This window comes from Phialemonium atrogriseum, assembly GCF_030411735.1.
Source record: "Phialemonium atrogriseum strain 8032-3 unplaced genomic scaffold QBC33scaffold_31, whole genome shotgun sequence".
Classification (NCBI taxonomy): domain Eukaryota; kingdom Fungi; phylum Ascomycota; class Sordariomycetes; order Cephalothecales; family Cephalothecaceae; genus Phialemonium; species Phialemonium atrogriseum.
In genome coordinates this window covers 91,144-117,547 of record NW_026848168.1, presented here as the reverse complement: position 1 = coordinate 117,547, position 26,404 = coordinate 91,144, and the positions used below count along the sequence as shown (strand labels likewise).

General features: G+C 53.5%; 4 protein-coding genes across 4 annotated transcripts; 3 read left to right on the top strand and 1 right to left on the bottom strand.

Annotated features, from left to right (window-relative positions):
- Positions 1-45: 45 nt before the first annotated feature.
- Positions 46-2,435, bottom strand: QBC33DRAFT_459424 (putative phosphatase regulatory subunit-domain-containing protein; the record flags this gene model as incomplete). The annotated part of the gene is made up of 2 exons (XM_060424928.1): positions 46-438; positions 546-2,435. 2 exons carry the CDS (start codon positions 2,433-2,435, stop codon positions 46-48), a joined length of 2,283 nt encoding a protein of 760 aa, XP_060279666.1.
- Positions 2,436-6,550: 4,115 nt separating this feature from the next.
- Positions 6,551-8,423, top strand: QBC33DRAFT_518605 (uncharacterized protein; the record flags this gene model as incomplete). Its single annotated transcript, XM_060426253.1, has 7 exons — positions 6,551-6,744; positions 6,846-6,969; positions 7,097-7,169; positions 7,486-7,495; positions 7,617-7,645; positions 8,064-8,275; positions 8,316-8,423. 7 exons carry the CDS (start codon positions 6,551-6,553, stop codon positions 8,421-8,423), a joined length of 750 nt encoding a protein of 249 aa, XP_060279665.1.
- Positions 8,424-17,322: 8,899 nt separating this feature from the next.
- On the top strand, positions 17,323-17,958 carry QBC33DRAFT_598298 (uncharacterized protein; the record flags this gene model as incomplete). Its single annotated transcript, XM_060431963.1, has 1 exon — positions 17,323-17,958. Exon 1 carries the CDS (start codon positions 17,455-17,457, stop codon positions 17,956-17,958), a length of 504 nt encoding a protein of 167 aa, XP_060279664.1. The 5' UTR covers positions 17,323-17,454.
- A 5,875-nt stretch (positions 17,959-23,833) lies between these two features.
- On the top strand, positions 23,834-25,828 carry QBC33DRAFT_244651 (major facilitator superfamily domain-containing protein). The gene is made up of 5 exons (XM_060422941.1): positions 23,834-23,991; positions 24,074-24,228; positions 24,290-25,298; positions 25,373-25,451; positions 25,512-25,828. Exons 1-5 carry the CDS (start codon positions 23,973-23,975, stop codon positions 25,735-25,737), a joined length of 1,488 nt encoding a protein of 495 aa, XP_060279663.1. The 5' UTR covers positions 23,834-23,972; the 3' UTR covers positions 25,738-25,828.
- Positions 25,829-26,404: the final 576 nt, after the last annotated feature.

The window sequence follows — 26,404 nt, the reverse complement described above, 5'->3', positions numbered from 1 at the left end:
GTCACTACAGCACTGAGGCGACTGAGCTGCCTTTGAAGAACTTGTCTAGCCCCTGATCGCTGTCGCAGCGTGGGTCTCGGCACCCGAGAACGGGAACCGATCTTGCAGGTGCTGGTACGGACTGGGCGTCGCGTCGGCGAACGGACTGAAGCTGCCCACCAGTGAAGCAGGGGACGGTGACCTGCCGCTCCTCGGGCCCGACGCCGACGATGCTCGTGATTGACCGACCTCGGGACTGCCGGTTGCCTCGATTGAGACGCTTAATGCTGCTGTGGCAGGATGTCGAGCATTCCTAGATTCGCCGGAGGGGGGTGTGATTTTTTGTTGCACGTGGTGAAGGGGGGCTCCGACTCCCTGCACTGGACTCCCGATGCTCGAGTTGGTGCTGTTGGTGCTGAAGCCATCGTCAACGCTACTTTGGCGGGGTTTCGAGCCGAACTAGAAGTTGAATATGTTAGTCGATCTTGTCATGTAGGTTATCCGAGATGACTCCGCGTCGAATGAAAGGCGAGACCGGGACTGGGCGTTTCACCGAGGGCACGTACAAAGCAGTATTTGTTGACCAACTCCTCGTACGATGACGACGATATGCTTGCACCGCCGGGCGAGCTGGTCACCGAAGCCGCCGTCCTGTTGGCTGTGGTCGCTGACTGGGCACTGGGGATGGCATCCTTGGTGATTTTGGCCTTGTCGGATGTAGTAGAGACAGTTGGAGCCCTGTGTGGCTTCATGTATAGACCATCCGACTTGGGAGGCGGGGCTGCTTTCGCGGCTTTGACAGCAGCAGTCAGAGACGCACCAAAGTCATACCGGTTGGCGAAAGCCTGGCCGCTCGGGGCTGAGAGTCGGGATGAGAGGTTATCGCTGGCAATGCTTGCCGAAGATTTGACACCCTTCAGCCTCAGTCCCGTCGGCGCGGACTCGCCCAGGTAGTCATGAATAGACTGGTCGAAGCTGAGCTTGGGCTTCTCTCCGAACTCGTCGAGGCCGACGGGCATTGACTTGGGCCGGGGAGCTGTCGAGGGGCTTGCTCGACGGGAGCTCCGCGGCAAGCCGTTGGCGGCCCGTGAGGCAGCGCCAATAACACCCTTCTTGCCGTTCTGGGGGAGCATCCTTTTCTTGAAGTCGACCTGGAAGTTCATGCCGCCGTTGTTATCCCACAACTCCTTGCCGGCCACATTGTAGCGGATACAGAAGTAGAGTGTCTTGGACTCCAGGTTGGAGATGTCAGACACCTTGATGCTGAAATTGAACCGGTCGTGGCCTGCGGGGGTTTCCTTTGGCTGGATCTCGCCCGCGTACTCGGCAACGACCTCGGACGTGGTCTTCCAATAGTCGAGCGTGAATCTGCAGGTGACGTGTTTTTGGAAGGCGAGGTTAAGCACGACAATTGATCCTATCAGACATTTCTGGTCACTCGACAACCAAACACGTTCCAGCCGAACAGCCTGAGCTTTCCGAGCGGGGGTCTCCACTGGCAAGTTTGTCATGGTGACCTCCCACTCGAAAGGGGGTGATCTTGAAGCCCCACTGAAGGGGTACTCGGTGTCACTCTCGTAGGTGTCGGCCGGCGATGAACCCGTGCTGACGGCGAGCGGCCGATCAACCTGGAGGAAGTGCCTGACGTGTTCAAGATGCGAGTCGAAGTGGACAACTTTGGAGAAAGTCGGAGTGCCGGGCATGCTCGAGGGCCGCCGGTGTGAAGAGGCTCGCAGGGCAGGTCGGACAAGCTCACCCGACTTCTTGCGCACCATCTGGGGCTTCCGCTGCGACTCGTCGTCCGAATCCTCTTCAGATGTCGTCAGCGAGTTCTCCTCCGACTTCATGATCAAGGCATTCGGCTCGGTGGCCGATCTTGCGTGGGCTGCCCTCCGGCGACCTGCCGCGAGCTCGTCCAGAGCGCCTGTGCTGAAACTGTGACGCATGCCTTCTACAATTGCAGTTGCGTGTGACGGCAGGACGAGGACATCTCCGGGGCCAGCCTTGTTCGGCGATGTTTCCCTGTGTTGGGGGATCTTGCTGATGGCATCATGCAGTGCTTTCAGGTTCTCCACCTGGCGGCCTCGAATCTCGGGACCATCCTCCTCGTCACTGCAGGGTGACTCCGGGGAGGACGCAGGCGGGGACAGTATGGCGCCGTTTGGCATTCTCCGACTGTCGGTGACCGGTGGAGGAGATTGCCGGACACTGCTGCTTGACACCATGTTCTTCAGATCCTCCGATGTAGCCTCTGGCGTCGGTCGGCCGACATTGCCACTGTTCGGCTGGGGGGCTGAAGCCGTCCGCCGATGCCTTGTCAGGTACGACGCCGATCGGGGTAGTGAAGGCCGCGCTCCGCTGGTCGGGGTTGTGTGGAAGGACGACCTACGGCTGGTGTCGGGCGAGGTGGGAGCTGAACATGTTGGGGAGCGATGGGAGGGGGGCGTGTACGGCATTCCCAAAAGATTAGGGTTGCCAGGAGGGAATGGTGGAGCGATGAGTCGAGGAATGGAGTTATGAACCCTTTTTAGGGGTGATTCATCGATGACGTCGGCGTCTTTCCTAGGAGAAGAACCTAGCGAGACGGGAAAAGCGGAAGGTCAGCAAAAAAGGTCAACAATCAAAAGCAATTGCTACAATGCCGGTGCAACAGCTCGGTCAGGGAAGAAAAGAGATAGGTAATAGATAGATATGGTGAGAGTGGAAAGAGTGTGGGGGCGGAGGGTTTCGGGAAGTAGGTACGAAAATTTGGTGGGGTGGCGATGTTGGTGATAGCATGATTTTCTGGCTGCAGGCTGCAAGGTTTCTTTTACTCACAATCGGGCGTTATCTTTGACGAGGACGGTGGCAAGACATGCAACGGCAATATTCCAGCAACGATGCAAGTCCCCCCGGGGATCAAAGAGGAAAAGGGGGAAGGGGCAAGAAGAGAAGGCGAACTCGACTACAATCGTCAACAAAAACGAGAGTCAAGAGCTCGATCGATGGCCGTTAGGGCGGACGGCAGGCCGGGGACGAGGACCACCTTGCAAAGGAAGCCGTCTTCTCGTACAGCTTATTCTCGACCGGATACCACAGCCAGGAATGAGGGAGCCCGAAGAAAGATGCGGGAAGGGGGGGTCCGGGGCAACGATAAAGACAACGACGAGCGCTGAGCAGGAGAAGAATTACTTGGTGGTGGAATGGGTAGCAGCAGATGCTGTGGTTTTGAATGATGGGATTCTCGGAACGGCGTGGCAACGGCCAGGGGCGTGGAGCATCGCCAAGTAGCGTCTACTGCACAGATGGTGTGTGCCCTGGCCGCTTGCTTGGCTTCAAGGTTGCTAGCCAAGTAGTGTCAAGCAAGTCATGGAGGAGGAGTGTTGAAATCAAGGTGTGGGAGGAGTAGACCGGACACGGCGGAGTCAGTGACCGGGGTGGTGGTCTTGGTTGGGAACAGTACGTACTGGCATCCCTGTCAGGTACCTGTACTTGCAGGGGAGGCCTAGCTTGGCTCTTATGGGTGCACCCCCCCGCGCCATTCCCTTGGTTTGTTTAGCAACTTTCCTGCCCCTTACTCACCCCCTCAATCCCACAATATATGTCGCCAAACGATTGCTAAATTGGTTGATTGACTGGTTGGTTGGATGTCTGAATAGCTCAACAGACTCAACAGACCGGTGAGATGGGGGAAAAGACTTTGCCTGGTGGCAAAATGTGCTCCCTGCACATTCATTCTCTCTTCGCGTATCTGTTCGCTAGCTCGGATGCCTCTGCCGTCAGCAAATGTGTCAAGAGGAACTGGAATGGCCCTGGAGACATTTTGCACATCATCGCCATGGGCGACGCCAGCATATCCACGTTGGGTCCAGCTGACTACAGCTGTGCGGGGGTTCGCAAGCTGTTTGACGACAATTCCTAGTGTAGGTCTCACGTTTGGCAATTTTGGCGATACTTGGTACCGAAAAGGAGCCCTGCTTGCGAAGATAGAATCGAGAGTGGGACATTTTCGCTGGTAACTTCAAGCCGCCTGCCCCACTTGGCCTGGTGGCTATCTCGAATTTCCTGAGATGCAGCAGCCAATCCCATTGGATTCCATCCTTCCAGCGGGGCCAGAAACAATGACGAAAGCATTCGCCTGTTCAGCCAGTTAGGGTTGCTTATTCTTTTTTTCAATCCTATTTGCTTTTTCCACCGTTTTGGACATCCTTTTTCAAGCCAATAGCACACTATTCAGGCGGGGCCTGAGAGACACCCCTCGTTAGGTAGTGCGGGCATGAAGTTCCACAACAACTCTGTTGGCCGTATGCAGTAAGTGCAGTGAGTGTATTCATCCACTCGTACGAACTACGAAGGATGGTACACAGCAAGCAGCCAAGAGCCAAGACAACAAGGAATGCTGAGTCGCTATCACCACTTATCATCAGATCTACCCTAGTTTACCTACACTAGTGCACACTTATCAATTCTCCACTGGGGCAATTTTCCTCGGCAGGGATGAGTCGAGGCCCTGCCCCCCTAGGTACTGAATGGTGAAATCTCTGCAATCAATTCAAAAAAGCCGAGCCATCGTTAGGCGGGCTCCGATAGCGAGAGCCTTGGTGGATATTCGTAAAGAGTGTGCCATGTAGGGATTGCTTCGCAGTAGTCTACATGAGGCTGCACCAGCGCGGTGCAACTAATCCAACTGGCTCTTTCCGTTGGTGCATCCCTTACCGAGTCACATCCATGATCCCTGACCGGGCTGTTGACCTCACCACACTCAGCGTAGGCTACCAGACTTTGCACAAGCGCCGAGTCTTTGTCATCTTCGAACCTCATGCTCTTCAATCTGTTTCAATTGTCCATCATACGACTCTAGCCAGCTGTAAAGCCGAGATGTAGCAGATGTCATGTACATATATGTCTGATCCACTCTGCAACCTCTCGGGCGCAATTTTCTCTTTTGATACTAGTAATAATACCCGGATTTATTTCGAGATGCATCCCCAAAGCTATTGTCTGCTTGGCCTTCTTTTCTCGGGCCTGGACTCTGCACCGCTGCAGGAGAAATTGCGAGTACGACAAGACGACATCTCACCGACAAGGCTACGTCGACACCACCACCACCACCACCATCTTAGTGTAATAGTAGTGTGCAGTTTCTCTTCCCCTCTTACAACCTCCCGCAGACAGGGTTCTTGATACGCGAATGGCAAAGTCCAGTGATAACTGGCTGGAACCCCTCCATCCCCTCGACCATGACATGATGACAGCCGACCAATCATTACCACCCACACCACACCATATATCGATAGACCCGGCTTGAATGGCATGTTAAGAGAGAGATAGATATGCGTATTTACCTAGAGTTGACAACAGCCTGTCCGATGCCTGAGGGGTTCATCCGCCGCAGAGTGTCGGGATGTTATCCACAGTCAAGTCATAGTGCAAGTCCCCCACTGGAGAGATGGCGGAGATGGCGGAGATCAAGGGTCTGGCCCACCGCGTTGCTGCACGGCCGGCTGTTCCCTGCCCATCTCAAAAGGAACGGGGAAAATGGAGAGGCAAGGAGTGAATGGAGTGAAGTCGTCAAGGGGCAGTGCGTTCGTGCGTCGGCCCCTTCGAGGAGCTGATTTGTCTGAAAACTCCTCGATTCGTTGCAGTGGTCCTTGCCATCCATGCAGCGCTAAGAGACGCCAATTTCTTGTCGTGCAGGAGGCGATGCCGGCCCATGCGTGAGATTCGATGCAAGCCACGCTCAGGCCATCTTCCTTTAGAGCCCCACTTCCGAATACGGTCCACTAACAAGACGGCCGACCGGCCATGGACTCGGGCCCAGCAAAGGCATGGTTCCAGAATCCGAGGCTTGGGGAAAAGGCAGAAAGGGACTATTTCTACATATACGGGTCTGAGAGTGATATTGGAAAGTGATCTCATTGTACCGATTTTGGTCTCTCCACAGGTCCTTCCTTATGTACCTCTGCCTCGCCCGCCTCGCTGATAAGCCGGCCGGCCACCCCTGCCTCCGAAAACAGGCGCCAGGATCGAGATCGCGATAGCAACAAAACCAAGAGAATGTCCAAGTTAGCTGAGATGCGAGTCTCAACCTCAAAATAATACTAGCGTATGCACACTATGCCCAACGGGCTATTTACGGCGAAACCCAATTTTGAGATGCCCCACGGCGGGAGCCGTCCCATTTACACTACGCAGTGACACTACTGCGCGAAGTTGACAGGAGAAGCGATCCTTCACAACAGCCGGCCCCTGAGTTGGCTCGCGCTTATTTTTATAAGCTGTCATGCCTGGTTGGATGGGATTCAGTCAATGACGAGACGATTCCCAGGGTCCCGACGAGGGGACTCTTGACCCTGCATTGCATCCGTCGTGTCTTCTGCGCAGGCTTGGGCGTTGGAGAGGGAATAAAAATCACGAAGCTTACTGCCTGTTGCACCTGTATGGTGCATGCAGCAGCAATATCCACGGCGCTGGGCAAGAGGGGTTCCAGCATCACTCATTGGACGGACGGTGTTGAGGGCACACCAAAACGCCTTTGCAGATTCCTGTGCGGCTAAACTTTCCTGCCTGTTTCATGCTCGCCAGCCCAGCCATGCTCTCCTCCTTCCAGCCTTTTGAACAGCAAACGGCAGCCCTGCCGAACTATCAGAATGATCTTCTGACGGCGCTCTCCTCCTATTCCGCATCCGGAAGAGTGGAAAACGACACAAGGGGACTGAGCAACAATCTGGCTGGTCCAAGGCGGCTGAGCTTGCAAGGGCATCCCTCGCTCACCGAGACCACACCGTTAGCCGGAATCGGAGAGCAACACCCAACACAAAACGAGTGGGGCTATCGGCCGCAGCACTTAACCCAATCACACCACTGGAACCCAACACCCCACCCAGCCCGCGGTATGATTCGCTGTTTCTGAACATCGAGAATGAAACTACCATATCACAGATGCAGCTTAAATTCCTGCTTTCCACTGCGTGCTCTACGATCGAACCGAGTCAATCGATTTATCAAAAAGTAGGTCTTACCTACGTTGTAAAAGGTGATTTCATCGGGGCGGTGAGCTGGCTTAAGAAACGGATCTGCAGCGAGACAAGTCCTTTGTCCGCAAAACATTAGGTAGGCATGACTTGCTTGGTTCCAGAACTTTACCAGTTCCAGATCTGTGGCTGGTATTGTGGGCCACCCCCAGCAGGTGATTGTAGCCGTCCCGCGAGGTACGCATGTACCGGTACAAGGTTAAAATTTCTCCGGCCCACTACCGCGCATGAGCCCCATTATTCTGTTGATATGTACGAAAGTACCTTAAAACTCTGGGCTGGCGGCCGCCCAAGTCTTTTCGTGCATCCAATAGTCTGACTCTTTTCCAACATGCCATCATGGCCAGACTTATTGTGGAACGAGACTCAGGAAGTTCTCCCAGGCCTTGGTCCATTGAGCAAGTGCAGTAAATGATTCAAACTCAGGCTTAGCATCAAGAAAATATTCCGATCTCGGGTGCTCTCACTGCCATGCGCTCTGCTGGGTTTGCAGAATCCATGCAGTAGGTGGCGCTCTGAAGAGATATTAACCCCACCAGCTCACAGATTTGGCGTGTTTCGACTGCAATTGACCAATCACTCCTAGTTGTTGTTGTTGTACGAATTGCTACTGTAACTCTACAGGCAGATTGCCTTGTTTTCGCTTCAGCCTCGTAGGTGGGGGTTTGATGCATGGTCGCATGCCAATCAAACAGGGAAAGTGAATAAGGAGGTTTCCCACGGTTGTTACCCTCCGGCGCATACCGGTGCATACGATGGCAATATTTCTCATGTCCAATCCACCATGTTCGGGTGAAACGGCTTTCGCAATTTTCCCCTACTTCGCCGTGCTGGTGACCAAGGCACCACCACTGACATGCCGTGGCCCGTTAACCTGCCCGGCTTTTCGAGACGTGGCAGCGTAACATGGGGGTTGTGGATGGATGGCATGTAGGCGGCACTATGTACCTACTTTCAAGAGTCGAGCAGAACCACCTTTAACACCTGCACCATGGTTGAGGGGGGGAAAGGGGTTACCCGCGCGAGTGCCACCGGAACAAAACTCTACATGTACAATACTTTGTGCCCCAGCCTCGGGTCATACTCTCGACTGGGGTCCAATTGCGATAATCCGGGTACAGCCGCAAAAGGGGTCCCAGAAAGGGGAGAGTTTCTGGGGCGAAAGTGTCCCAGCAGATCTCGAGAGTTTTTTGCCTCGATGTGGTGGTCTGCACTTTGCAGCGATAGCCGGACCACCTGCCTACCTTGATGGCAGCATCCTCAGAGTGGTGGAGAGCGAAACGGTGGGTGGTGAAGGTCTTGCCCCCCTGGCGCCATGTGCAGACCCAAAAGCTCCGGTCCCCCGCTGATCGGCGCTATCCTTGCCTGGTTGAGCAGACGCACCTGCCAAGGTTTATGGCAACGTTCGATAAGGTTCGGCCAATGGGGTGAGGTGGGCGATAGCGTGATAATGATCAGTGTGATGCCTGCCTGAAAAAGGAGCGGCACTAGTGTGGTCTAGACGCCATTTTTTCTCTCCTTCGCTTTCATCCATGTTCTTTCACCCATGTTACGTGCAGGTACGTATCCGTAAACAATGGAACCCAACCCCGCGGAACTCGAGACAGAAAAATGGATCCCGATCCTGACTGAACACGCAGCTTGCAAAGTTCGCATCTCCGCTCCCCGCGAAGAGGAGGCGGGGAGAGACACATGGAATCTTCGTTGTCGATCTCCCCCCATCTTCGTCTCCGCTAAAAAGTTCGAGATGTCTAGGATTTGTATAGCCAAAATATTTCGTCTTCCATCTAATTCTCTCCTGTTTGTTTACCTTTCCATCCGAAGTGGGCCTGTTGATGCCGGAGCGCCTACATATACTGCTACTCTGCTATTATAAGCCCCCCTGTCCACCGAAATTCGCGGAGCGATTGAACCAGGCACTAGGGCATACACTACATATAGCGTAGCAATTAACTAAATTGATGACTAGGATCACAGTCGTGATGCATTTTTGTGACAGCTCAATGACGTAGGGCTGGATTTTCTGGATCGGGCCTCAGGATGCCGATCGAACCGAGGAAGGAAATGGCATGGACGATGGCATGGACATTCTTCTCTGGAGTTCTATCTCATTTATCGGATGATCTGGTTTCTAATTCTGCATGAGAGGGCGTCCACAGGTACGTATTCTTAAAATTGTGGGAGACATGGATACTCGGGTACTTGTTATCTTGCAAATCGGCCACCAGTCCCAAAATCAGGCCTGTGGCTTGCCCACAGTGAGCTGTGACTGGCAAGCAGTCAGCACGGAACTCGCAGGAATTCCTTGCCAGGTGATCAGCCACATACCCACCAGACAAGGGGTAACTACGGATTACGCCGTAAGTGTAAGCTGACAACAACCGTCACAACACCAGCAATACGCTAGCCAAACCATTTGGCATGGTGTGACACGCTATTCGCGCACGGTTTTCAAAGCACCCAATTCACCCAAGCAAATAACCCGTGTGGCGCTTAAAAACTAGCGGTGAAGAGCTTGGACTGTGCCAATAAACGCGTCATAGAGGTAGGTACCCCACCTCAATTGCCCGGACTTTTGGAGGCTCCGTGTTGCGCCCTACTACTTCACCATTGCTTCAGTTTCGGTCCAAACCCAGTCGTCTGGTTGGGCGAAGCGAAACATCTGCTACCTACCTAGGTGGTGGTGTACAGCATGCGTACATGGTTACCCACCCCGAGGCCTGGCTGTTTCGACGGGCGACACCTCTTGCTGCACCAAACCTTTCCTCCCGCAGGCTCTGTACTCTCTCTGGTTCGCGGGTTGCTGCAGTAGTTCGGAGAAGCTGTCCACCTGGAGAACAGGCAAGATTCATCTCCTATTAGCGAGCTGCGAAACCACCTCGGGGTGTCACCTCCGGCCTGTCAAGTGACAGCCATCATCACCGTCAGCCACTTCCACCACTCCAGCCCGCCACTTGCCTTGGTTTTTAGCATCTGCGTGATCTTCCGCGTGCTTGGGTCGTTGCCAAGGTCGACTCCCGTGTCGCGAAGTTGAGCTTGGAGTGTGCGGCGTGTGCCTGGCCGAGACATGGCTCTCCCTTCGTCATCGTCACAACCATGGCCCGACCCGACGATGCTAGCCCGGTCGTCCTAAACCCCTCGTTCCGCGGTCCGTGGCTATCAGGTTGGACGACATCAGGGACTGTTCGCTACACTCAAAGTCAATCGGTTGCACGCCTTCGTCAAGTGACGAAATAATTATGGAGAGCACACCGCGTCCACCCACTGATAAGCTTCACCTTTGCATCAGACTTCGGCCACGCCACGGTGTGGTATTTTCCCGGTGCATATTTGCTTTCCCAGGCTACCTCACCCGAGACCACCAACATTCATGATACCTCACCCTGGACCGTCACCTTCATGATACCTTCAGCATATCCTCATCGTCACATCGGAATGATTTTCCATCACATCTCAGAATCGGGTCGATTGATGATACAAGGGTCGAGGTATGGCACCCTAAACATGACGGCTAGATGACATGTCCGTTGTCGGGTGCTTGACATTCAATGTTCGCCTATGTGCGTCTGCAGACCGACTTCTTCTCGATGAGCGATCCGGACGGCGTTGTGAAACCCAATCCACTCCACAAGCTTGAGTCTTGAAGGTCTGTCAATGAGGAGCTGGGGTAGCTAGTGGTTCGCTGTTCGATCGCGATGCTGTCATCTTCACCGACCAGCAGCCAGCACCCCAACATCGCTCGAGTAGCATCACACAGAAAGCTATCTCGTGTTGACGGGATCCCCTTTTCGCGTATTCCCTAGCCACGGATTACCGTGCCAAACCTCCCTTGCAATCTGGAGATGCGGGGAAGAGATGGCAACCGCGATGTAGCCAGGACCCTTCCCAGACCTGTGAAGCATACATGACGGCCTCTAACGCCAGTCGGTCGCGAGCTGGGCTGCAGGCGTGGAGCTATCAAAACCTGGGGAACAAACTTTGCTGACTGCAGGCAGAAGCCGCAAGCAACCTCGGGTGTCACCACAACTGGCATGCTCTCTCCTGGTGTCGCACAAGTCCTTATCTCTTGCTAGTAGCACCCCCTGGCCCCTTCCGACACTTGCCGTGGGTTTACGCTGAGCCACGGGCATGCTTTGCCCGATATGAAACTCGCCCTGCCATCCCGGTTCTATCTCGAGTCCGGGCGTGTTGAATGGTATTTCACCCTGCTATTCGAGGTGCATCTCCGGGTATGTAGAGTACCAAGTATACCTACAACGTAGGTAGGTAGGAACTTGATCCCTGGCCTGGCCTACGTTAGCGCAGCGGCGATGTGTCCACCGCTCTTCGCTAGCTCCCTAGCACAGAGCAGTTGGTACCAACCAGAGTGCAACGGGGTTAGGCCTGCGATGCCAACTCGACAAGGCACACACACCCCATCCTCACCGTGGCCAAAAGAAGGAGGGGAGTTACTCTCGATCATCAGGGCTGCGGAGCTGTCCCCTCATTTTGAGGGGCTCCTCGTTCTGAGGGGAACATGGCAGGGCCAAGAAAGCGGGGAAATCGCAAATGGAAGCATAGGCAGAAGCAGCCTAGTGGCGCCTGGACGCGCAGATGCGATGCAAGCAAGTCGTGGTACCAGGGAAACTGGTGGACGCCACAGAGATAAGATGGAGGGTTGTATGCCTTTTCTAGGTGCTGACTGCACGACATGGTTGGTCCCGCCATGGGAATTGTGGCTCTACGCGGGGAAGGGTAGCATCCTGGGGGCAGACAAGTGGCGGTTGCCTCAACAGATTCGCAATGCCTGTACGAGACGCAAGGGAGAGGCGAAAAGACGGGGAGAGGGGACTAGAGGAGAGTGAGTGGGATTCGGGGGCGAGGAGTGAGCGAGTCAAGCACTGCCGTCTGTGATCGAGAGGTTCCATACCGTGGCACTGATCCAAAATTCTAGACTCTGGCCGCTCGCTTACAGACACAGATACGGAGCTCCAGCTGTGCGTGCGAAGCTGCCTGAGCTCTACGTAGGGTTGACTGTGGAGACAGTGGTCGGTGCGCGTTAGCTGGAGGACCGAGTCAGCATATCATGCATGTTTACTACTCGTATGTGCGGTGGTGCAAGATTCGGCTAGACCAGACACTAGACACCACCGGGAAAAGGGCCACGCAGTCGCACTACCAACAACGGGCTGAGGGGGGTGTGGACGGAAGAGGTTTGGAGCGGAGGGGCAAGCAAATCTCACGCCGGAAGCGGGGTCACCGGAAGGGCGTTAACCCCCCATAATCTGACGATCCGGGAACCTCACCCGATGTCCGTCCTCCTCCGTAAACATCGGATGGGAGGCCGAAGGGGTAAAAGAATGACTCTTAGCCCATTGTGCAAACTCCATTGTGCAAATCTTCAGAAGACCAGGTAACCTCCGAATCCATTTCATGGCCTTTGACGATAATTAGATACCGAATGCCGTATGTTCCGCATTGTCATCCCTCTAGCCTCTACTGACCCGCTCTTCCGTGCTGGTTTGGGTTTCACGACGTTGGTCCAACTCCCTTCAAACTTGACGTCTCCGAGAATCTAGCACCCGTAGACCAAGCACCTAGGTAAGGGATGCAGAAGGGGCTGGATGGGGAGACACATGCCTACCTATGCAGCACGGATTAGCTACGAAGGACACGCAAGCATGATTGCCCACCTTGGCTGCTGCTACCTTGGCTGATTCCGTGCAGCGACATTGAGGTACGATCAGGGATGTGGTCTACTTATAGATAGTGGCCCACCGTCAAAAACTCCCTCCTGCATTAATTAATTGCTGCTGCAGGCCAATTATCCATCGACCATGCTATGATGTACAGGCACCTCACCTCACCTCACCCATACTGCACGCCCCAGAAAGTCCAGACGCCATCAAAACATCCATCGACCTTCCCCATCTTATCGCGAAGTGTGAGAGAGAGACTCCATGCAGTGCAGCCACACTTGCTTTTGTCACCCTCGAGGGGAGAGGGGAGGGCCACATCGGGCCCACGCCGCAGATGCACTCCGTGCTGCACCGCCCTGGTTGCGTGCGGGGCCGCTGATCTGCTGATGATGGTGGGAAATTGGGAATCCTACCGCCCCAACTCGAGACGAGCCCCCGCCATTGGTGCCCAGCGCCTCGATCGTTATCTGATATCCCCTCCAAACCCCTTTCGTTGCTTTTTTCGCATGTGATGCTCTGGTCTGGCTGCTTTGTAACATGCACACACACGCACACACACACACACACACACACACACCCCTCCATCCTTCCTCTCCCCTTCTAACCCTCACCTAATTCCTGCTTGCTAAACCACCACACTGCAGGATAGAAGCGAGGAAGGGACGGGAAGAGGCGATGGAAGTTCGCTGAGATGGACTGGGGGGAAAACAGCCATGTTGCCATTCGCAGTCGAATTAGCTCTACCCAATTACCCTCCTGGCTGTATGCACAGGATATAATTCCAGGTAGATCATCCCGTAGCAACAATACGGGGCCGCAAAGTTGTTCGTTAGACATCCCAGCCATGCAATGCAACCGGCGCGGAGTGTTGTCGTGCCAGGTTTTGGTGGGCCCCCGTATGCAGGCATGCGTGGGAGGAGAACCGATAGTCGAAAAGAGGCTGGCCGATTCCACCCGCATATCAATCTCCTTCACCGGTCGCCGGGGGGAGCTGCGCGCCGCTGTACCACCTCGATAGCTCCGTCGTTACCGGTCCACCCGAATATGCCATTTGCGGTGAGCTGGTTGATGGGTTTGTGGCTGGCCAAGAAAACCAACGAGCGCGCCCCCCCCCCCCACCATGTCCATGTCGCGATCGATGTCCTGGGAAGCCTGCATTGTAGCCGCTACAATACATGACTTGGCAACGCGGGTGTCTGTGCTGATGGTGTAGATCTGGAGCCGGGTTGCCTTTCTGGTTGCCCTTGCAGCACTGATTAATCTATTTCATGATAAGAGGTGGCCTAGAACCAGGTGGGAAGGAAGAATCCGCTCGATCTAGTTTGACATGTCCAGGTACAAATTCATCGATGACATACAGGTACTGATTCTCACTTACAACCACACCCTCCTCCCTTCACCATGGTAGGTGTGTGTAGTATTCCTGACGGATAGCAACGGGTTCAAGACCACGACCAGGGTCTGCGTTGTTGACGTGCCGTCGCAACAGGGCTTCATTCCTACCTACCATCTTCAGGATGCGGGCTTAGAGGTGAGTAACTACGGAGGAGAACTGGACAGGACGGGCCAAAAACTAAAGGTCCATTCCGTGTCAGGTGTTCTCCTAGCCTGGGAGCTTCCCCCCTTTGACGAACAGGAACTATCCAGCCTGTCGATCGCGTCGACTCACCGCCTAGATGACGAAACAAAAACTCATCCAGGTAGGTGACACCTGACCAGACCTCTCCCCCCTTCACTTGTGCAAACGACAGGGCACTAGAGCACATGTTTAATGCAGTGGCATAAACCCTAGCCCTAGTCAGATTATCCAAGTCCCAGCCTCGCTCCTCCACCCACGATTTTTCTGAGGGGTTTCCGGTGTTGACATACTCGCCTGTTAATATTTGGCCAAGACAAGAGCGTATAGTTAGTTTGTAACATCCATTTACTTGAGACTATATAAAGTGGCCTGCCTGGATGTCTTTCTTCCTCCGGGTCCCTTTTCCTATCCTGATGGTGCTAGTAAACCAGGATGCTTACTTTACTTTGGCCGTTTACTTGACTGTATTATCAACTGCGCGGCACATTGCTTCTATAATCACGCTGAGGCAAGACATCAAGAACCACGGGATTATCACATACTGAAGAGCGCCTAGAGACCTAGAGGGGAGCCAAAGCTTTGTAAGAGCTAGGGAACCCTTGTCCTGGGGACATGGATATTGGGTTTTTTCCTGTATCTTAGACCGGAACTTCTTCATCTAGTCATCTCATTTTTATGCTCAGTACTCTTCCTCTGATCAGTCAGACTGACAGCTGGTTGGTTGTATGGTTGCTGTTTTTCTTTCCATTCAGGGGCAGGAAGTGCCCCTTTTTAATATGTCAGAGTCTGTCTCATGATTTCGTTTACTGTGGCACTTCTTGCCACTCTCTTCCTTACTGAGTTGGCCCTTTTGCCCCTTTCTGTACACCTCGGTTGGCTCCTCGTCGATCGGTTTCACATGGACCTGGACGCCTAGCTGCGTCCTCAAGGGTCTGATAACGGGAGTGATAATGGCATGTATCTTCTAGATTTGTGTTATCAATATCATACCCTTCACAAAGTCTCCCACTTTAGAATTCAGGGGAAGACGTGGAGGGGAAGCTAGAAAGGAAACCTGAGATCGGGTGGCTTATTCTATCTGATCATTATACAATATGTGGTCTCATTCCTTCAAACTGTGTTTGCTATTTTATCTATCTTCTTGTCTTTAGCGTAAATGTTCTCTCAAGCTCCTCCTCCTGATGAATAGGCTCTTGAATCGGGCATATCTAACTAGTGTGACCTAACTGAAGCAGAGGACAATGAGTCGAGTTTCGGACAGACTACTGCTATGGTGCTCTGAGCCATTCCTCCATAGTGTCAAGGCTTACTTTGGGAAATTCACTTGGAGGTTCTCTGCTTCTCACAAATAACCTATCTACTCTTGCTTGGAAATTCCGGTAGCCCTTCGCAAGTTCTAAGTCGTGATGATGGGTGGTGAAATACCTGCCATCTCTCCCGCACAAACCGCGAAGTCCCGTCTCTATCCAGCAGTAACTCTATCCAGCAGTAACAAGGACTGACCAAAGCCTATGGCAATAGCGTATCATTTTGTCCCAAAGATTGGGGTCCCTAAGCCCTAATTAGATGCTACCCTCAGAGGCGGCAAAACCGTCGACGAAGATATCAGGGCTGTGGAACCTACCATCATGCCAGAACTAGACAGCAGTTTCGAGACCCCCAACTCCACCGAGTTCACTGGGACAACCGACGGCCGGGAAGCGGGAGAAGCTGCCACAGGGAAGAGAGCGAGCATGCTATTATTGCCAACGTCAGCCTCACTTCGACAGTACCGCCAATCTATCAGAATATTTTAACCAACCCTCTCCCGACCTGCCTGCGAAGTCATCATGAGAGTTGTATCCTGGCCGTCGAGTCTGTCACGTCCTGACCTTTTTTTGTTATGTAACAATTGCTGTAGGAGACGTATACCATCAAGTCTGGCCTGCTCTCCCGCAGCTCTCTCTGTAATTACATGCTCTATTCGAGCCCCATGGTATCGATGTATCCTCTGAGACAGATTACGCTGGGGTATCTACTGGAGGCTCTCGGTATGGGGTAAGCTGCCGGAGTCTAAGTGTTGATCTAGCTCACTGGGCCGTGCTACTCGTATGCGAGGGAATGTCCGGACACGTTGGGGGGATCTAACGTGGTGGCAAGTGCCCAGCTATGTCCTCTCAGGCCTTGCCAACGTATTCGCCAGTACAGCCGACTACGAGTACCTATTCAAGACGAGTAACCAGCAAAACTGGGCTAGGAGGCGTAATAGGTTGGATTAGATAGTGCCATCCTGCGGGACCGGCGTGGGACCCATGCTATCTGGCATTAATACGGCCCATCTTGGCTGGCGGTGGTTCTTCTACCTATAGACGGTCAGCTGCGGCCTTGTCGTTGTCGCCCTGTGCCCTGTTTCTCTTCTTTCCTAAGACTAGGGGTAGTGCTTGCTTAGCCGGAAGGTGAAGGCCCATAATGTGTGGTATGAGGGGGGTCGAGAGGTCATGCCGTCAACACACCCACTGTGGGCAAGCACCGGCATGCAACGTTTCTTCTTCTTGATGGCAGAAACTATTGGCCTGGCTTCCGGACTGCTGAAACTGGCTACCTTTGCCTTTGAGTCTAGCATCACACTCTACAACACGGTCCAAAACTTTCGTTTTCATCCCAAACGCGTACGCGAGCTCGATCAAGAGCTGGAGGCATTGAACGGGGTTCTGCGCTCTCTAACCGAGACAGCCGGTGCCACGAGTGATGTAGACCTCTGTGCCCTTGAATTTCCTTTGCTACGATGCGGCAAGGCCTGTAGGGAGTTTGAAGAGGAAATCCTGACATGTTTGTCGCGATCTGGTGGTAATCGAACAAGCTTTCGAGACAAGGCCAAGCTACAATACATGGGTGACGACATCGATAAGTTCAGGCAACTGCCGTCTGGATACAAGTCAACTATTACCATTGCTCTCACTGGCGCAAACCTGCAAGTTTCTCTATTTCTGTAAACCATCCCACAGCACCTCTAATCTTTTGATTCTCCCAATCAGTTGCAAATCCGCAGTCAACGCTGAAGTCATCGAAAGTTACAGAGACATGATCAAGACTGCCACTGATGATCTCGAGGCTCATCTTCTATCGACGAAAAGATCGCCACCATATTTGCGCGCACTGTGGCTGAGTCCGACTCGGATGCAGCAGAACTGCGATCTATACCGGAGGAGCGGCTGAGCACTCAAAAATGTCTCCAAATCTGCGCCCAGCTGTCCGACCACATCAATCAGATTCAGATCAGACCCACAGAGAGCAGTCACAGCTCTCCCGGATCTATCGATTCAGAACCCTTTCTGAAAGAGTCACCAACGATGGCCTAGAGGGATGCAGGGAACTCCTTCTTCATACAACCACGACGTTGGAAAGGCATATGCAACTTCTAATGGACCAACTGATGACAAAATCAAAGACAACCATGATCTCCGAGGACGAAGTTGCGGATCTTGCACGGCTCCGGGAAGAGTGGAATACCACCCGCCAGAGCCTTCACATCTGCTCCGAGGCAGAGAACCGCATAAAGGAAAACGTCAGCCTTATTGACAACTACGCAAAGGGCGACGAGACGGTCCAATTCTTGGTGTCAACCAGCGACAAGACCATTCATGGTAAAAACCGAGATGAGTCGCTCCAGCAGTTATCACGGGACATCTCGAGTATTAGCAACACGGCTGATAAGTTTATAATCAAATAACATTCTCCTCTTGGAGGAGACGTGGTCGTGAGGAACAGAATTGAATTTGGTAGAGTGTAGCTTTGCCGTCAACTTAGATCAATAGTAGCAAATTTTAGGTAACCATTTATAAGTTGGAGCTCTCCTGCGATAGAAGTCTAAGTTCTCTTTCTTTCTCAACCAGCCTTCCCTCGTTACCCGGTCTTTCTATCTCTCAGCCATTTTCATTCACGACATTTACGGCAACGTCCGTTCACTGTTACTACTCGAAATCGGGGAGTCTTTTCATGTTGTGGAGGCACCATCCACGATTGCATCTACGAAACCCAGACGACGAAGATGATAATAAATTCATCTCCAATGAAGTAAAACATCAAAATCGGAAAACCCGAAACAGCAACATCGTCAGGAGTTGCTTGACATTTGCAAACCCATTTCCCACACCGCCGGTAGGCCTGGCTGTATCGAAGAGGAGAGACCCTTCGCACGGATGATCTCGTCCCATCACGTCGCTGAAGGCTACCAAGACGCTGGCCTTCAAAATCAGTCGCCATGATATTTGCTTCTCCGATGTCTGCTGATCAACCTTCCCGAACAACTGGAGAATGGATTTGGCGCGAAATCTTGGCGAGATCATCTAGTAGGAGATCCGAAAGATGCGAGAATTCTCAGACGCCCGTAGACGGTCAACGATGGCAACTGGAAGTGGGGCCGACGGATTGTTTTCTCGGAACAGGCCAAAGATAAACCCTGTTGGCTTACGGGGCGCTGGCTCGTTGTTGCTTACGTGTGGGGTGATAGCGGCGGATGGGTGGAAAGTGTCGATGTGAGGAGCTTGGTCTCGTTTAGTGGTGTATCTTGGTAAGTGTTTGACTTTTTGTTTCGTCGGTTGTCGTCACGTTCCATTCTAACAAATCGGATTATCACAACCTGGCCTGGGTTGAGGCGCGTTGTCCCCTTCAAAGCCTAGGTGCTGGTCTTTGGCTGGGCGACGGGATCCTCTGTCCTGATAGTCGGCGGGAACGCTGTAGTGTTAATAGAGGGGACTCCTGACACAGCTCGAAGAGGATATTGGCTGACTTGGGCAGCTGATACTTCAGATCCCCCCGAGTATCTTGCGAGTCTCTGGCGGCTGCCCAGACGAAGAAAAATAATGGCCACTCTTTCGGGGAGCCATCGTGTCGTCGATATCGATGAGCTTGGTGTGCCGCCGAGTCATTTGTGCGTGGTAGGGGCGAGCACTTCGTCGAACGAAGCTTGCCGTTGACCGGGAATCAAATTGCCCCGGGCGGCGCCGGGATGAATCTGCGGCGATGGCCAGCCTAGGACGACGGACTAGCACCTTCTCGTGGTGTCCTAGGTGAGTACCGTACAGTGTACAGGGAAACGAAGACCAGCCCAATCTTGTATTTAGACTGTCTCGGTAGCTTCCGATGTAGATATCGCCTGTAGGTACCTTTAATTCAACCAACGTGCCAGGACTCCCCCCGCTTTGCGTGCGAACATTTCCTGTGCAAGCGTCTCATCCGCGTCGTGATCTGTTGCGTTGACCATAGGTAGTCACCGCTATGTCAGCTTGTCCTGCGAGCTTGGCACTTTCTAGGTCCTTGAGACAGCAAACTTTGTGGACGTCGTGGATTGTGGATTTGCCACGAGGGCCTTAATATCTCTGCGGCATTAGTTAAGCCAGCTATTGGTGACCCCGGCGACGTCCTCCAAGGACTTCCGTTTCCGAGGTTGCTGACCGGACGGGCGAGCTGGCAGCTTAACTGGCTGTTCTTCCGGTCGTGTGTCACGACCGGAGAAGGAAGCGAAATGAGCTCGCGAGCGCTGCGGGATTCCTTCATGTCTTGGCTGCGAGAGGTCGAAAGGGGCTCGTTGAGGCTTTCCTGGAAAATGGAGCCCAAATTCAGCCGCGTGACGGAAACCTGATGTGCCCATTGATGGTCTGGGCGGCATGGCTCTGTCACTCCGAAACGAGGGCCTTCCTTTGGTTGCTCGCCGAAGATAATACGAACGCAGAACAACACATCCCGGCTCCCAGCTTACCAATTCCCTACACTCTCTGGGAGCATGATAAGCATGAGTGCACTCTAGAGGCGGCATTCACCCTCCGCTGGGCCTCCGGCTCCGGAGAAGGCTGGGTGGGACACTCCAGTTGAGTTCTGTACTTTCCCAACTTCACCAATAAACCACCCAGGGCGCTATCGGTCCTCTGCATGTCTCTCACATTTGCCCAAACACCCAGTAAGGGATTTGCAGCAAGAATTTGGACCTTGGTTAAGGATAGGGGAGAACCAGACCATTCCCAGAAGAGCCTTTTTGACGAAGCCGCCCTTCGCACTCCAAGGAATCTGGAAGCCAGGGGGCCCAATCGCGAACACGAATGGAAACCGAGGCCGGGCCGGATCTCCCGGTTCCTAGGTTCTAGCTTGATTATTGCTCTTATGGTGCTCGCTCCTACAAAGCACTTCACAAACATGGGTTCAGACACGTCTTCCGTTCTTGTTACGAGATGATCCTCATCATGTATGCGGTCAATTTTTGGCCCTCGTTTTGGTTCTCAGATCTCCGAATCGACGGGATAATCAGTTAGAGTACTTATTCCATGACGGCCCCAACTTTGTTCTGTTCGCTATGGTTCTTCTTTTTCAATCAAGGGTTCATCCGGACGCTGTTCTTCGACTACGGAAAGCGCATCAAACACTTACCTTTTCTGGAGCATATGTCCCACCGGGTGGGAGTTGTGATGAAGTTTACCTTGGGTTCGGGTGCGGTAATACTTCGGATCGTCATCAATCTACTTGTTGAGGCCATTCAACAAGTCTTGGCTTATCTTCCCAGGCGACGAACTTGCGAGGAAGACTCAGGTGGCTCGAGTCGGGCGATCGACCTACTACCGACCTCCTATCGAGGCAACCGGCTGATGACAGCGATGACCTACTCGATTTCTGATTTTGATGGGCTGGTGCATGTACGAGTTGCTTTTATATGGATGATAGATCGGAGCGGTTGGTTAAATAAATTTGTTGAAAGCTGGAGTCAAATTGGCGAATGCTTTCAACCGAGAACTCCCGTCTTCGAGGGGAAAGACCACCTCCTTGGTGACTCGAATGTTTCAGCAACTGGAGACGGCCTCAAAAAACAACTCCCGACATGCATATAGAACTAGAGAACTGGGAGGGTCCAATATGCTGTACGCCACGTTTGTTGGAGACGTCTCTCTCGGGTTTCGGAAAGTTTGCCTTGGATCGAATTGTCTTTGTTGTAATTAGTCCTCAAGCCAACTCTTCGGTTTGAGCCACCGTCTGTGCCAGCACTCTTCAGGAGCAGAAACAAATGCCGACCCTTGGGATGTAACCTCCTGCCCGAAATAACCTAGTTTGGAAATTGCCCTGGTGGGAAGATTTCCAAGCTACACTCGGAGCGCTTGGCATGCGGCGTGGAAATATTATGTAATGCCATCCTACGAGATAGAGTCCTTAGTGTTGCTGTCATACTTGGCTACATTCTGTCTGGACCATAGGGGCAAGAGATCCGGCAGCGGCAGTCTCCGGGGTCCTCCAGCTAAGGATGCCTGGGTCCAAGATAACAAAGGGTTCAGCGACTGGGCTGGTAATTACAGCATAGTCTTCTTGGCAAAGTTGACGAAATTGCCTAGGGAGCCTCGAAAACTATCAGCAGGTCTAGAGCAACAAGAGATTGCTTTTCTTGTCTTCAACTGCCCCTTATTATGTTCCGCCTTGTAGTCATCCGTACAGCTCGCGATGCGGTAATTTAGTGTCAAGCCATGTTGGCACGAAGAGAGGAGAGCTTCTAATACTCTGAATAGCTGGTTGATGAAGAATACAGAATATGCGATGGTTGTAACTCGGCCACTCAGGGGTAGACCAGACGGATCAAGCCGACAGGGATAATAAGAAGAGGTTAGTTTCGGGGTCCTCGACGGCCAACCCCGGGTTTCCTCCGCTCTGGCCACGCATCGTGAGGCCATAGAGATCCCCGATGATACCCAACCTGCTCACCCACGTGTCCCTGAGGCCGCCATGCAAGGGAGATTCCATGCATTGCCGACTCCCTCCAGGTACCCAGAGCTGCACAAAAGCACGCTAGACAAAACATGTTAACCCTTTTTCTGTTTACTAACGTGACGCACACATGCTGAGACATGATGATCAGTTGGCACTATCGTCTTCCGTGCCAAGCGTCGGGGTTCCCCCGGCAGGGGGCTGCTTATCGGAAGCTGGCCGAGGCGGGGGAAAGCACACTAATTACGAGTCGGGAGCCTGTCCAGGCCCGCTGTGCTTGCACCTTAAGCAGTCATCACATGTGCTTAGCCTGGTTTGAATTTCTCCTTTCCCCACCACCACGCACAAGTTCTCTCGTCCCTTGTCTTTGCGTGACGGGAAGGCGGGCCTCGCCCCGCAAAATGATTATCTGGTTGATTTCTAGGATCCCGCTTGGCACTGTGAACTATCTAGTGTTGCGCGGCACTAATTTTCGACTGAATCTTGTTGAAATCGTGGGGAAACAAGCAGTAATGGAAAGCACCGAGTGAGTGGTTTTTGTAATGGGGACGTCAGACTGTGGACGCTGGGGTCTCTCCCCTCCCCAAATCTTCACGGAACAAACCGAGATGGTGGGGCGGTCTGTTTTGATGCATCCGTAGGTAACCGCTATTTACATAAAGCTGTCCACTTGCAAGTCAAAGGATCAGAACTTACCTGCATTTGTAGGTAGGCTACTGGACTTGGCCTACTATACGACGGTATTGAAATGGGGTCCGACATGTTGATTAAGCCTGCAGATCCCTTTTTCTAACCTTGATTTCATGACCCCGTCGTCGAACAACATATGCACCAGACGAGGAGGACCCAGATTCTGAGTGGGGCACTAGTGGAAACCGAAGTACCGCATCTCTCTCCCGGCCACGCCACCACATCGCCAACCACATCTACCGAGCTTTGGAAGTGAGCCAGACCAGCCAACAGAACAGCAGAATTTGGGGATGAGGCTTGCCGCTAGCCAGCGCCATCCGCTATCCAACGGCCTCCCGCCGGTTATTGAGAATAAGGCCCATGCATCGGCTGAATACCCCAACTTGGACCAGACCAATAAGGTGGGGCCTTGCTTAAGCACCGGAACTACCCCGACCAGTGAGCACTGATCGCGAACGAGGGCCCTAAGGGTGGGCTGTTAAGAGTTTTTAATATACATTAAGGTCTGAAATGAACGGTGACTTTTGCCCATATTGGGCTTTTGAACTTTTTAACTCTAAAGGTAAGGTAGCAAGGAAAGCAGAGTGTGGCAGGCAGGGTCTTGCTCGAGTCAAGGGAGCGAGGAGGGGATTATGTAACTTGAACCTAAAATCCCTAGTGTCGGAAAATTTGGGGACGACGCCTTCTTGGCGACTGTTCGTTCGTTGCCAAGCCCAACTTCCCCCAGTGCCTTGTTCTTGGATGCAAGTCGAGGTCCCAATATTGTTCTGGAGGTGACCCTAAATTAGGGGATATTTGCCCAGCTATTTGCCTACTTACGCAGTAGGTATTTGCCTAGACATTTGTCTTGCTTGTAATTGGACCGTCGGCGGCATCCATGACGGCTATGCTCACCAATTCAGCAATTGTGGCCGGAGAGCCAAGAACGGCCATGAAGGCCAAGACAGCACCGAACAATTGCACCCCAAACACCCCGCGCTCTTTGCCCCACCCAGTATGGTTTGTTGGTCGGCTGCTTAATGAGTGGAGAGTCGAATAAAAAGATATAATCTGCCGAAAGTGTGTGATGTTGGTGGTTTGGAAGGAATGACCTTGCAGCAACCCCTACATCGCAACCCTTGCGCTTCACACCACCAGTGCACGGCCTGGGACGATAGCTCACACTCTCTTCTTTTTCTCATAAAGGTCTAGGCTTCCCTGGGCCGTTCAGTTGGGATCGCTTCCTTCCCAGCTCTTACGCTCAACGCGCCCTCGCCTCTTCGCTCCACCCCAACAACACACGTCCAGCCCCTGACCAGGCCCCTGAACACCGCGAAGATGGACAGTGACAAGGAGAGTGAGTCTTTGCGGCCATGTTTTTCCACGTTTCCCCTTTACGTCCGTGACGACCAGCGGCGCTGACTGCGTGGGCAACACAGTCCAATATGAGAACAAGGAGCTCGGGCTCGGGGGATCGGGGTCGGATCTGACCGCTGGCGATCATTTTGACTGGACGGAGGCAGAGGAGACGGCGCTCAGGCACAAGATTGACTGGCATATCGTGCCTGTTGTTACCATCCTCTACTTGCTATGCGTACGTATCTGAACCCCCTCTATTTTTGAACTCGGCGCTGACCCGGGTCCCGCTGCACCAGTTCCTCGATCGTGCAAACATCGGGAATGCTCGCATCCAGGGCATGGCGGTTGACCTTGATCTTACTGGGCTTCGCTTCAACTGGGCCCTCTCCATCTTCTACATTGTCTACCTGCTCGTCGAGGTGCCCAGCAACATCCTTCTCAAGCGCATCGGGCCTCGTTTCTACCTTCCCCTTCTTGTCGTCGGGTTTGGCCTGGTGTCCATGTGCAACGCCTTCGTCAACTCCTTCGCGGGCCTGCTGGTGACCCGGTCGTTCCTGGGCGTCTTTGAGGGTGGTGCCATGCCCGGCATGGCCTTCTTCCTCAGCTGCTTCTACAAGCGAGAGGAGCTCCTCTTCCGGGTTGGCATCTATGTCTCGGCCGCGTCCATGGCTGGCGCCTTCGGTGGTCTCCTTGCGACGGCCCTCTCCCGCATCCCCGAGTGGGGCGCCGCCAGCGCCCCGCTGCACACGTGGCGCAACATCTTCTTCTTCGAGGGCCTCCTCACCATCATCGTTGGCCTCGCCGCCCCGTTCTTCCTCCCCCAGGACACGAACACGGCCAAGTTCCTCAACGAGCGGGAGCGCAGGATCGCCACCGAGCGCCTCGTCCGCGAGCACAAGGCATTCGCCAAGGAGCAGGTCAAGATGGCCCACGTCAAGAAGGCCGTCTTCTGCATCCACAACTACACTTGCGCCCTCGGCTTCTTCCTCATCAACATCACCGTCCAGGGCCTGTCCGTCTTCATGCCGACCATCCTGAAGGACCTGCAGTGGACCGCGACCAAGGCCCAGCTGCTCACCGTGCCGCCCTACGTCATGGCCTGCCTCATCGCCATCGCCGTCGCCTACGCCAGCGACAAGACCAAGCGCCGCGGCATCTACCTCGCCGTCTTCTCCGTCTTCGCCGCCACCGGATTCGCCATCCTGCGCTGGCATAGCGGCGCCAACGTCCGCTACATGGCCGTCTTCCTCGTCACCATGGGAGCCTTCCCAGGAGGGCCCGGCTTCTTGAGCTGGGCATTGAACAGTACGTGCTATTATTTCTCCTACTCCCCCGTTCCACATGGGTGCGATCTGCAGGACTGACTCTGAACCATCTAGATTCCGCCGGACCTGCCGTTCAGGCCGTCACCAGCGGTTACGTTGTTAGTCTTGGTACCATTGGCGGTATTGTTGCCACGTAAGCTTGCACCGTTCCCTCTTTGTGTTTCTGGGATAAGTTGGCTGACCCCTGCACAAGATGGACCTACATCTCCACGGATGGCCCCAAGTACTATACCGGCCACACCATCAACCTCGCGGGCCAGATTGCCGTCGTCTTGCTCAGCATCTTCGGCATCCTGTATTGCGCACATGAGAACAGGGCGCGCGCGGCGGGGAAGAGAGATTACAGGCTGGAGGGCCTCAGCGAGGAGGAGCAGGTCCATCTTGGGTACAGGCACCCCAACTTCCGGTACATCACTTAGACCGGTACATGACTTGAGAGAGCGATTTGAGCACTGGTGGGGGTACTTTACTGTCTAGCAACACGGACGGCAGGATCTGTAATGGAGCGTGTTTGACTCGTGTCGGAGATTGGAATGGATGGATTTACTATCATACCAGTAGCACTCATTCCGGACGGATCATGCTCAGCGGAGTGCATTAATGCTACCCTTGTTTATCTTGAAAATATCATCAGTGATTCTACACTCGCATTTTCCTGCCCCTGAATCAAATGCTAGCATTCCAGCAGGCCAGCAGCCTGACAAGCCCACTGCGAATGTCCCATTTAGGACCATGCTGTTCCCCCCCACCCCCAGTCCTTTTCCCAAAGAATTCAATATCAAAAACAAATCTCGTTGTAGATGTGAACCTCACACCTGCCCAAGACAGAGCGAGTCTTCCATCAGCATGTCGTAGATGAGAATCAGCTTTGTGTCTTGGGCAATGGGCATACAGATTCGGTCGAGTCACAGCATCCGTTTTCTGATGACGACGATGTTCACCCCTTTCTCGACTGCCGCATGCTCTGCCCTGGCCGGGATGAATGCGGTGTGCCACCTCAACCACTGACGTCAACCATACCGGCGTCTCTCCCCGGGCACATTCCGGTGCCAAGCTGCACCTCACGCCACACTAGTCAGTCGTCCC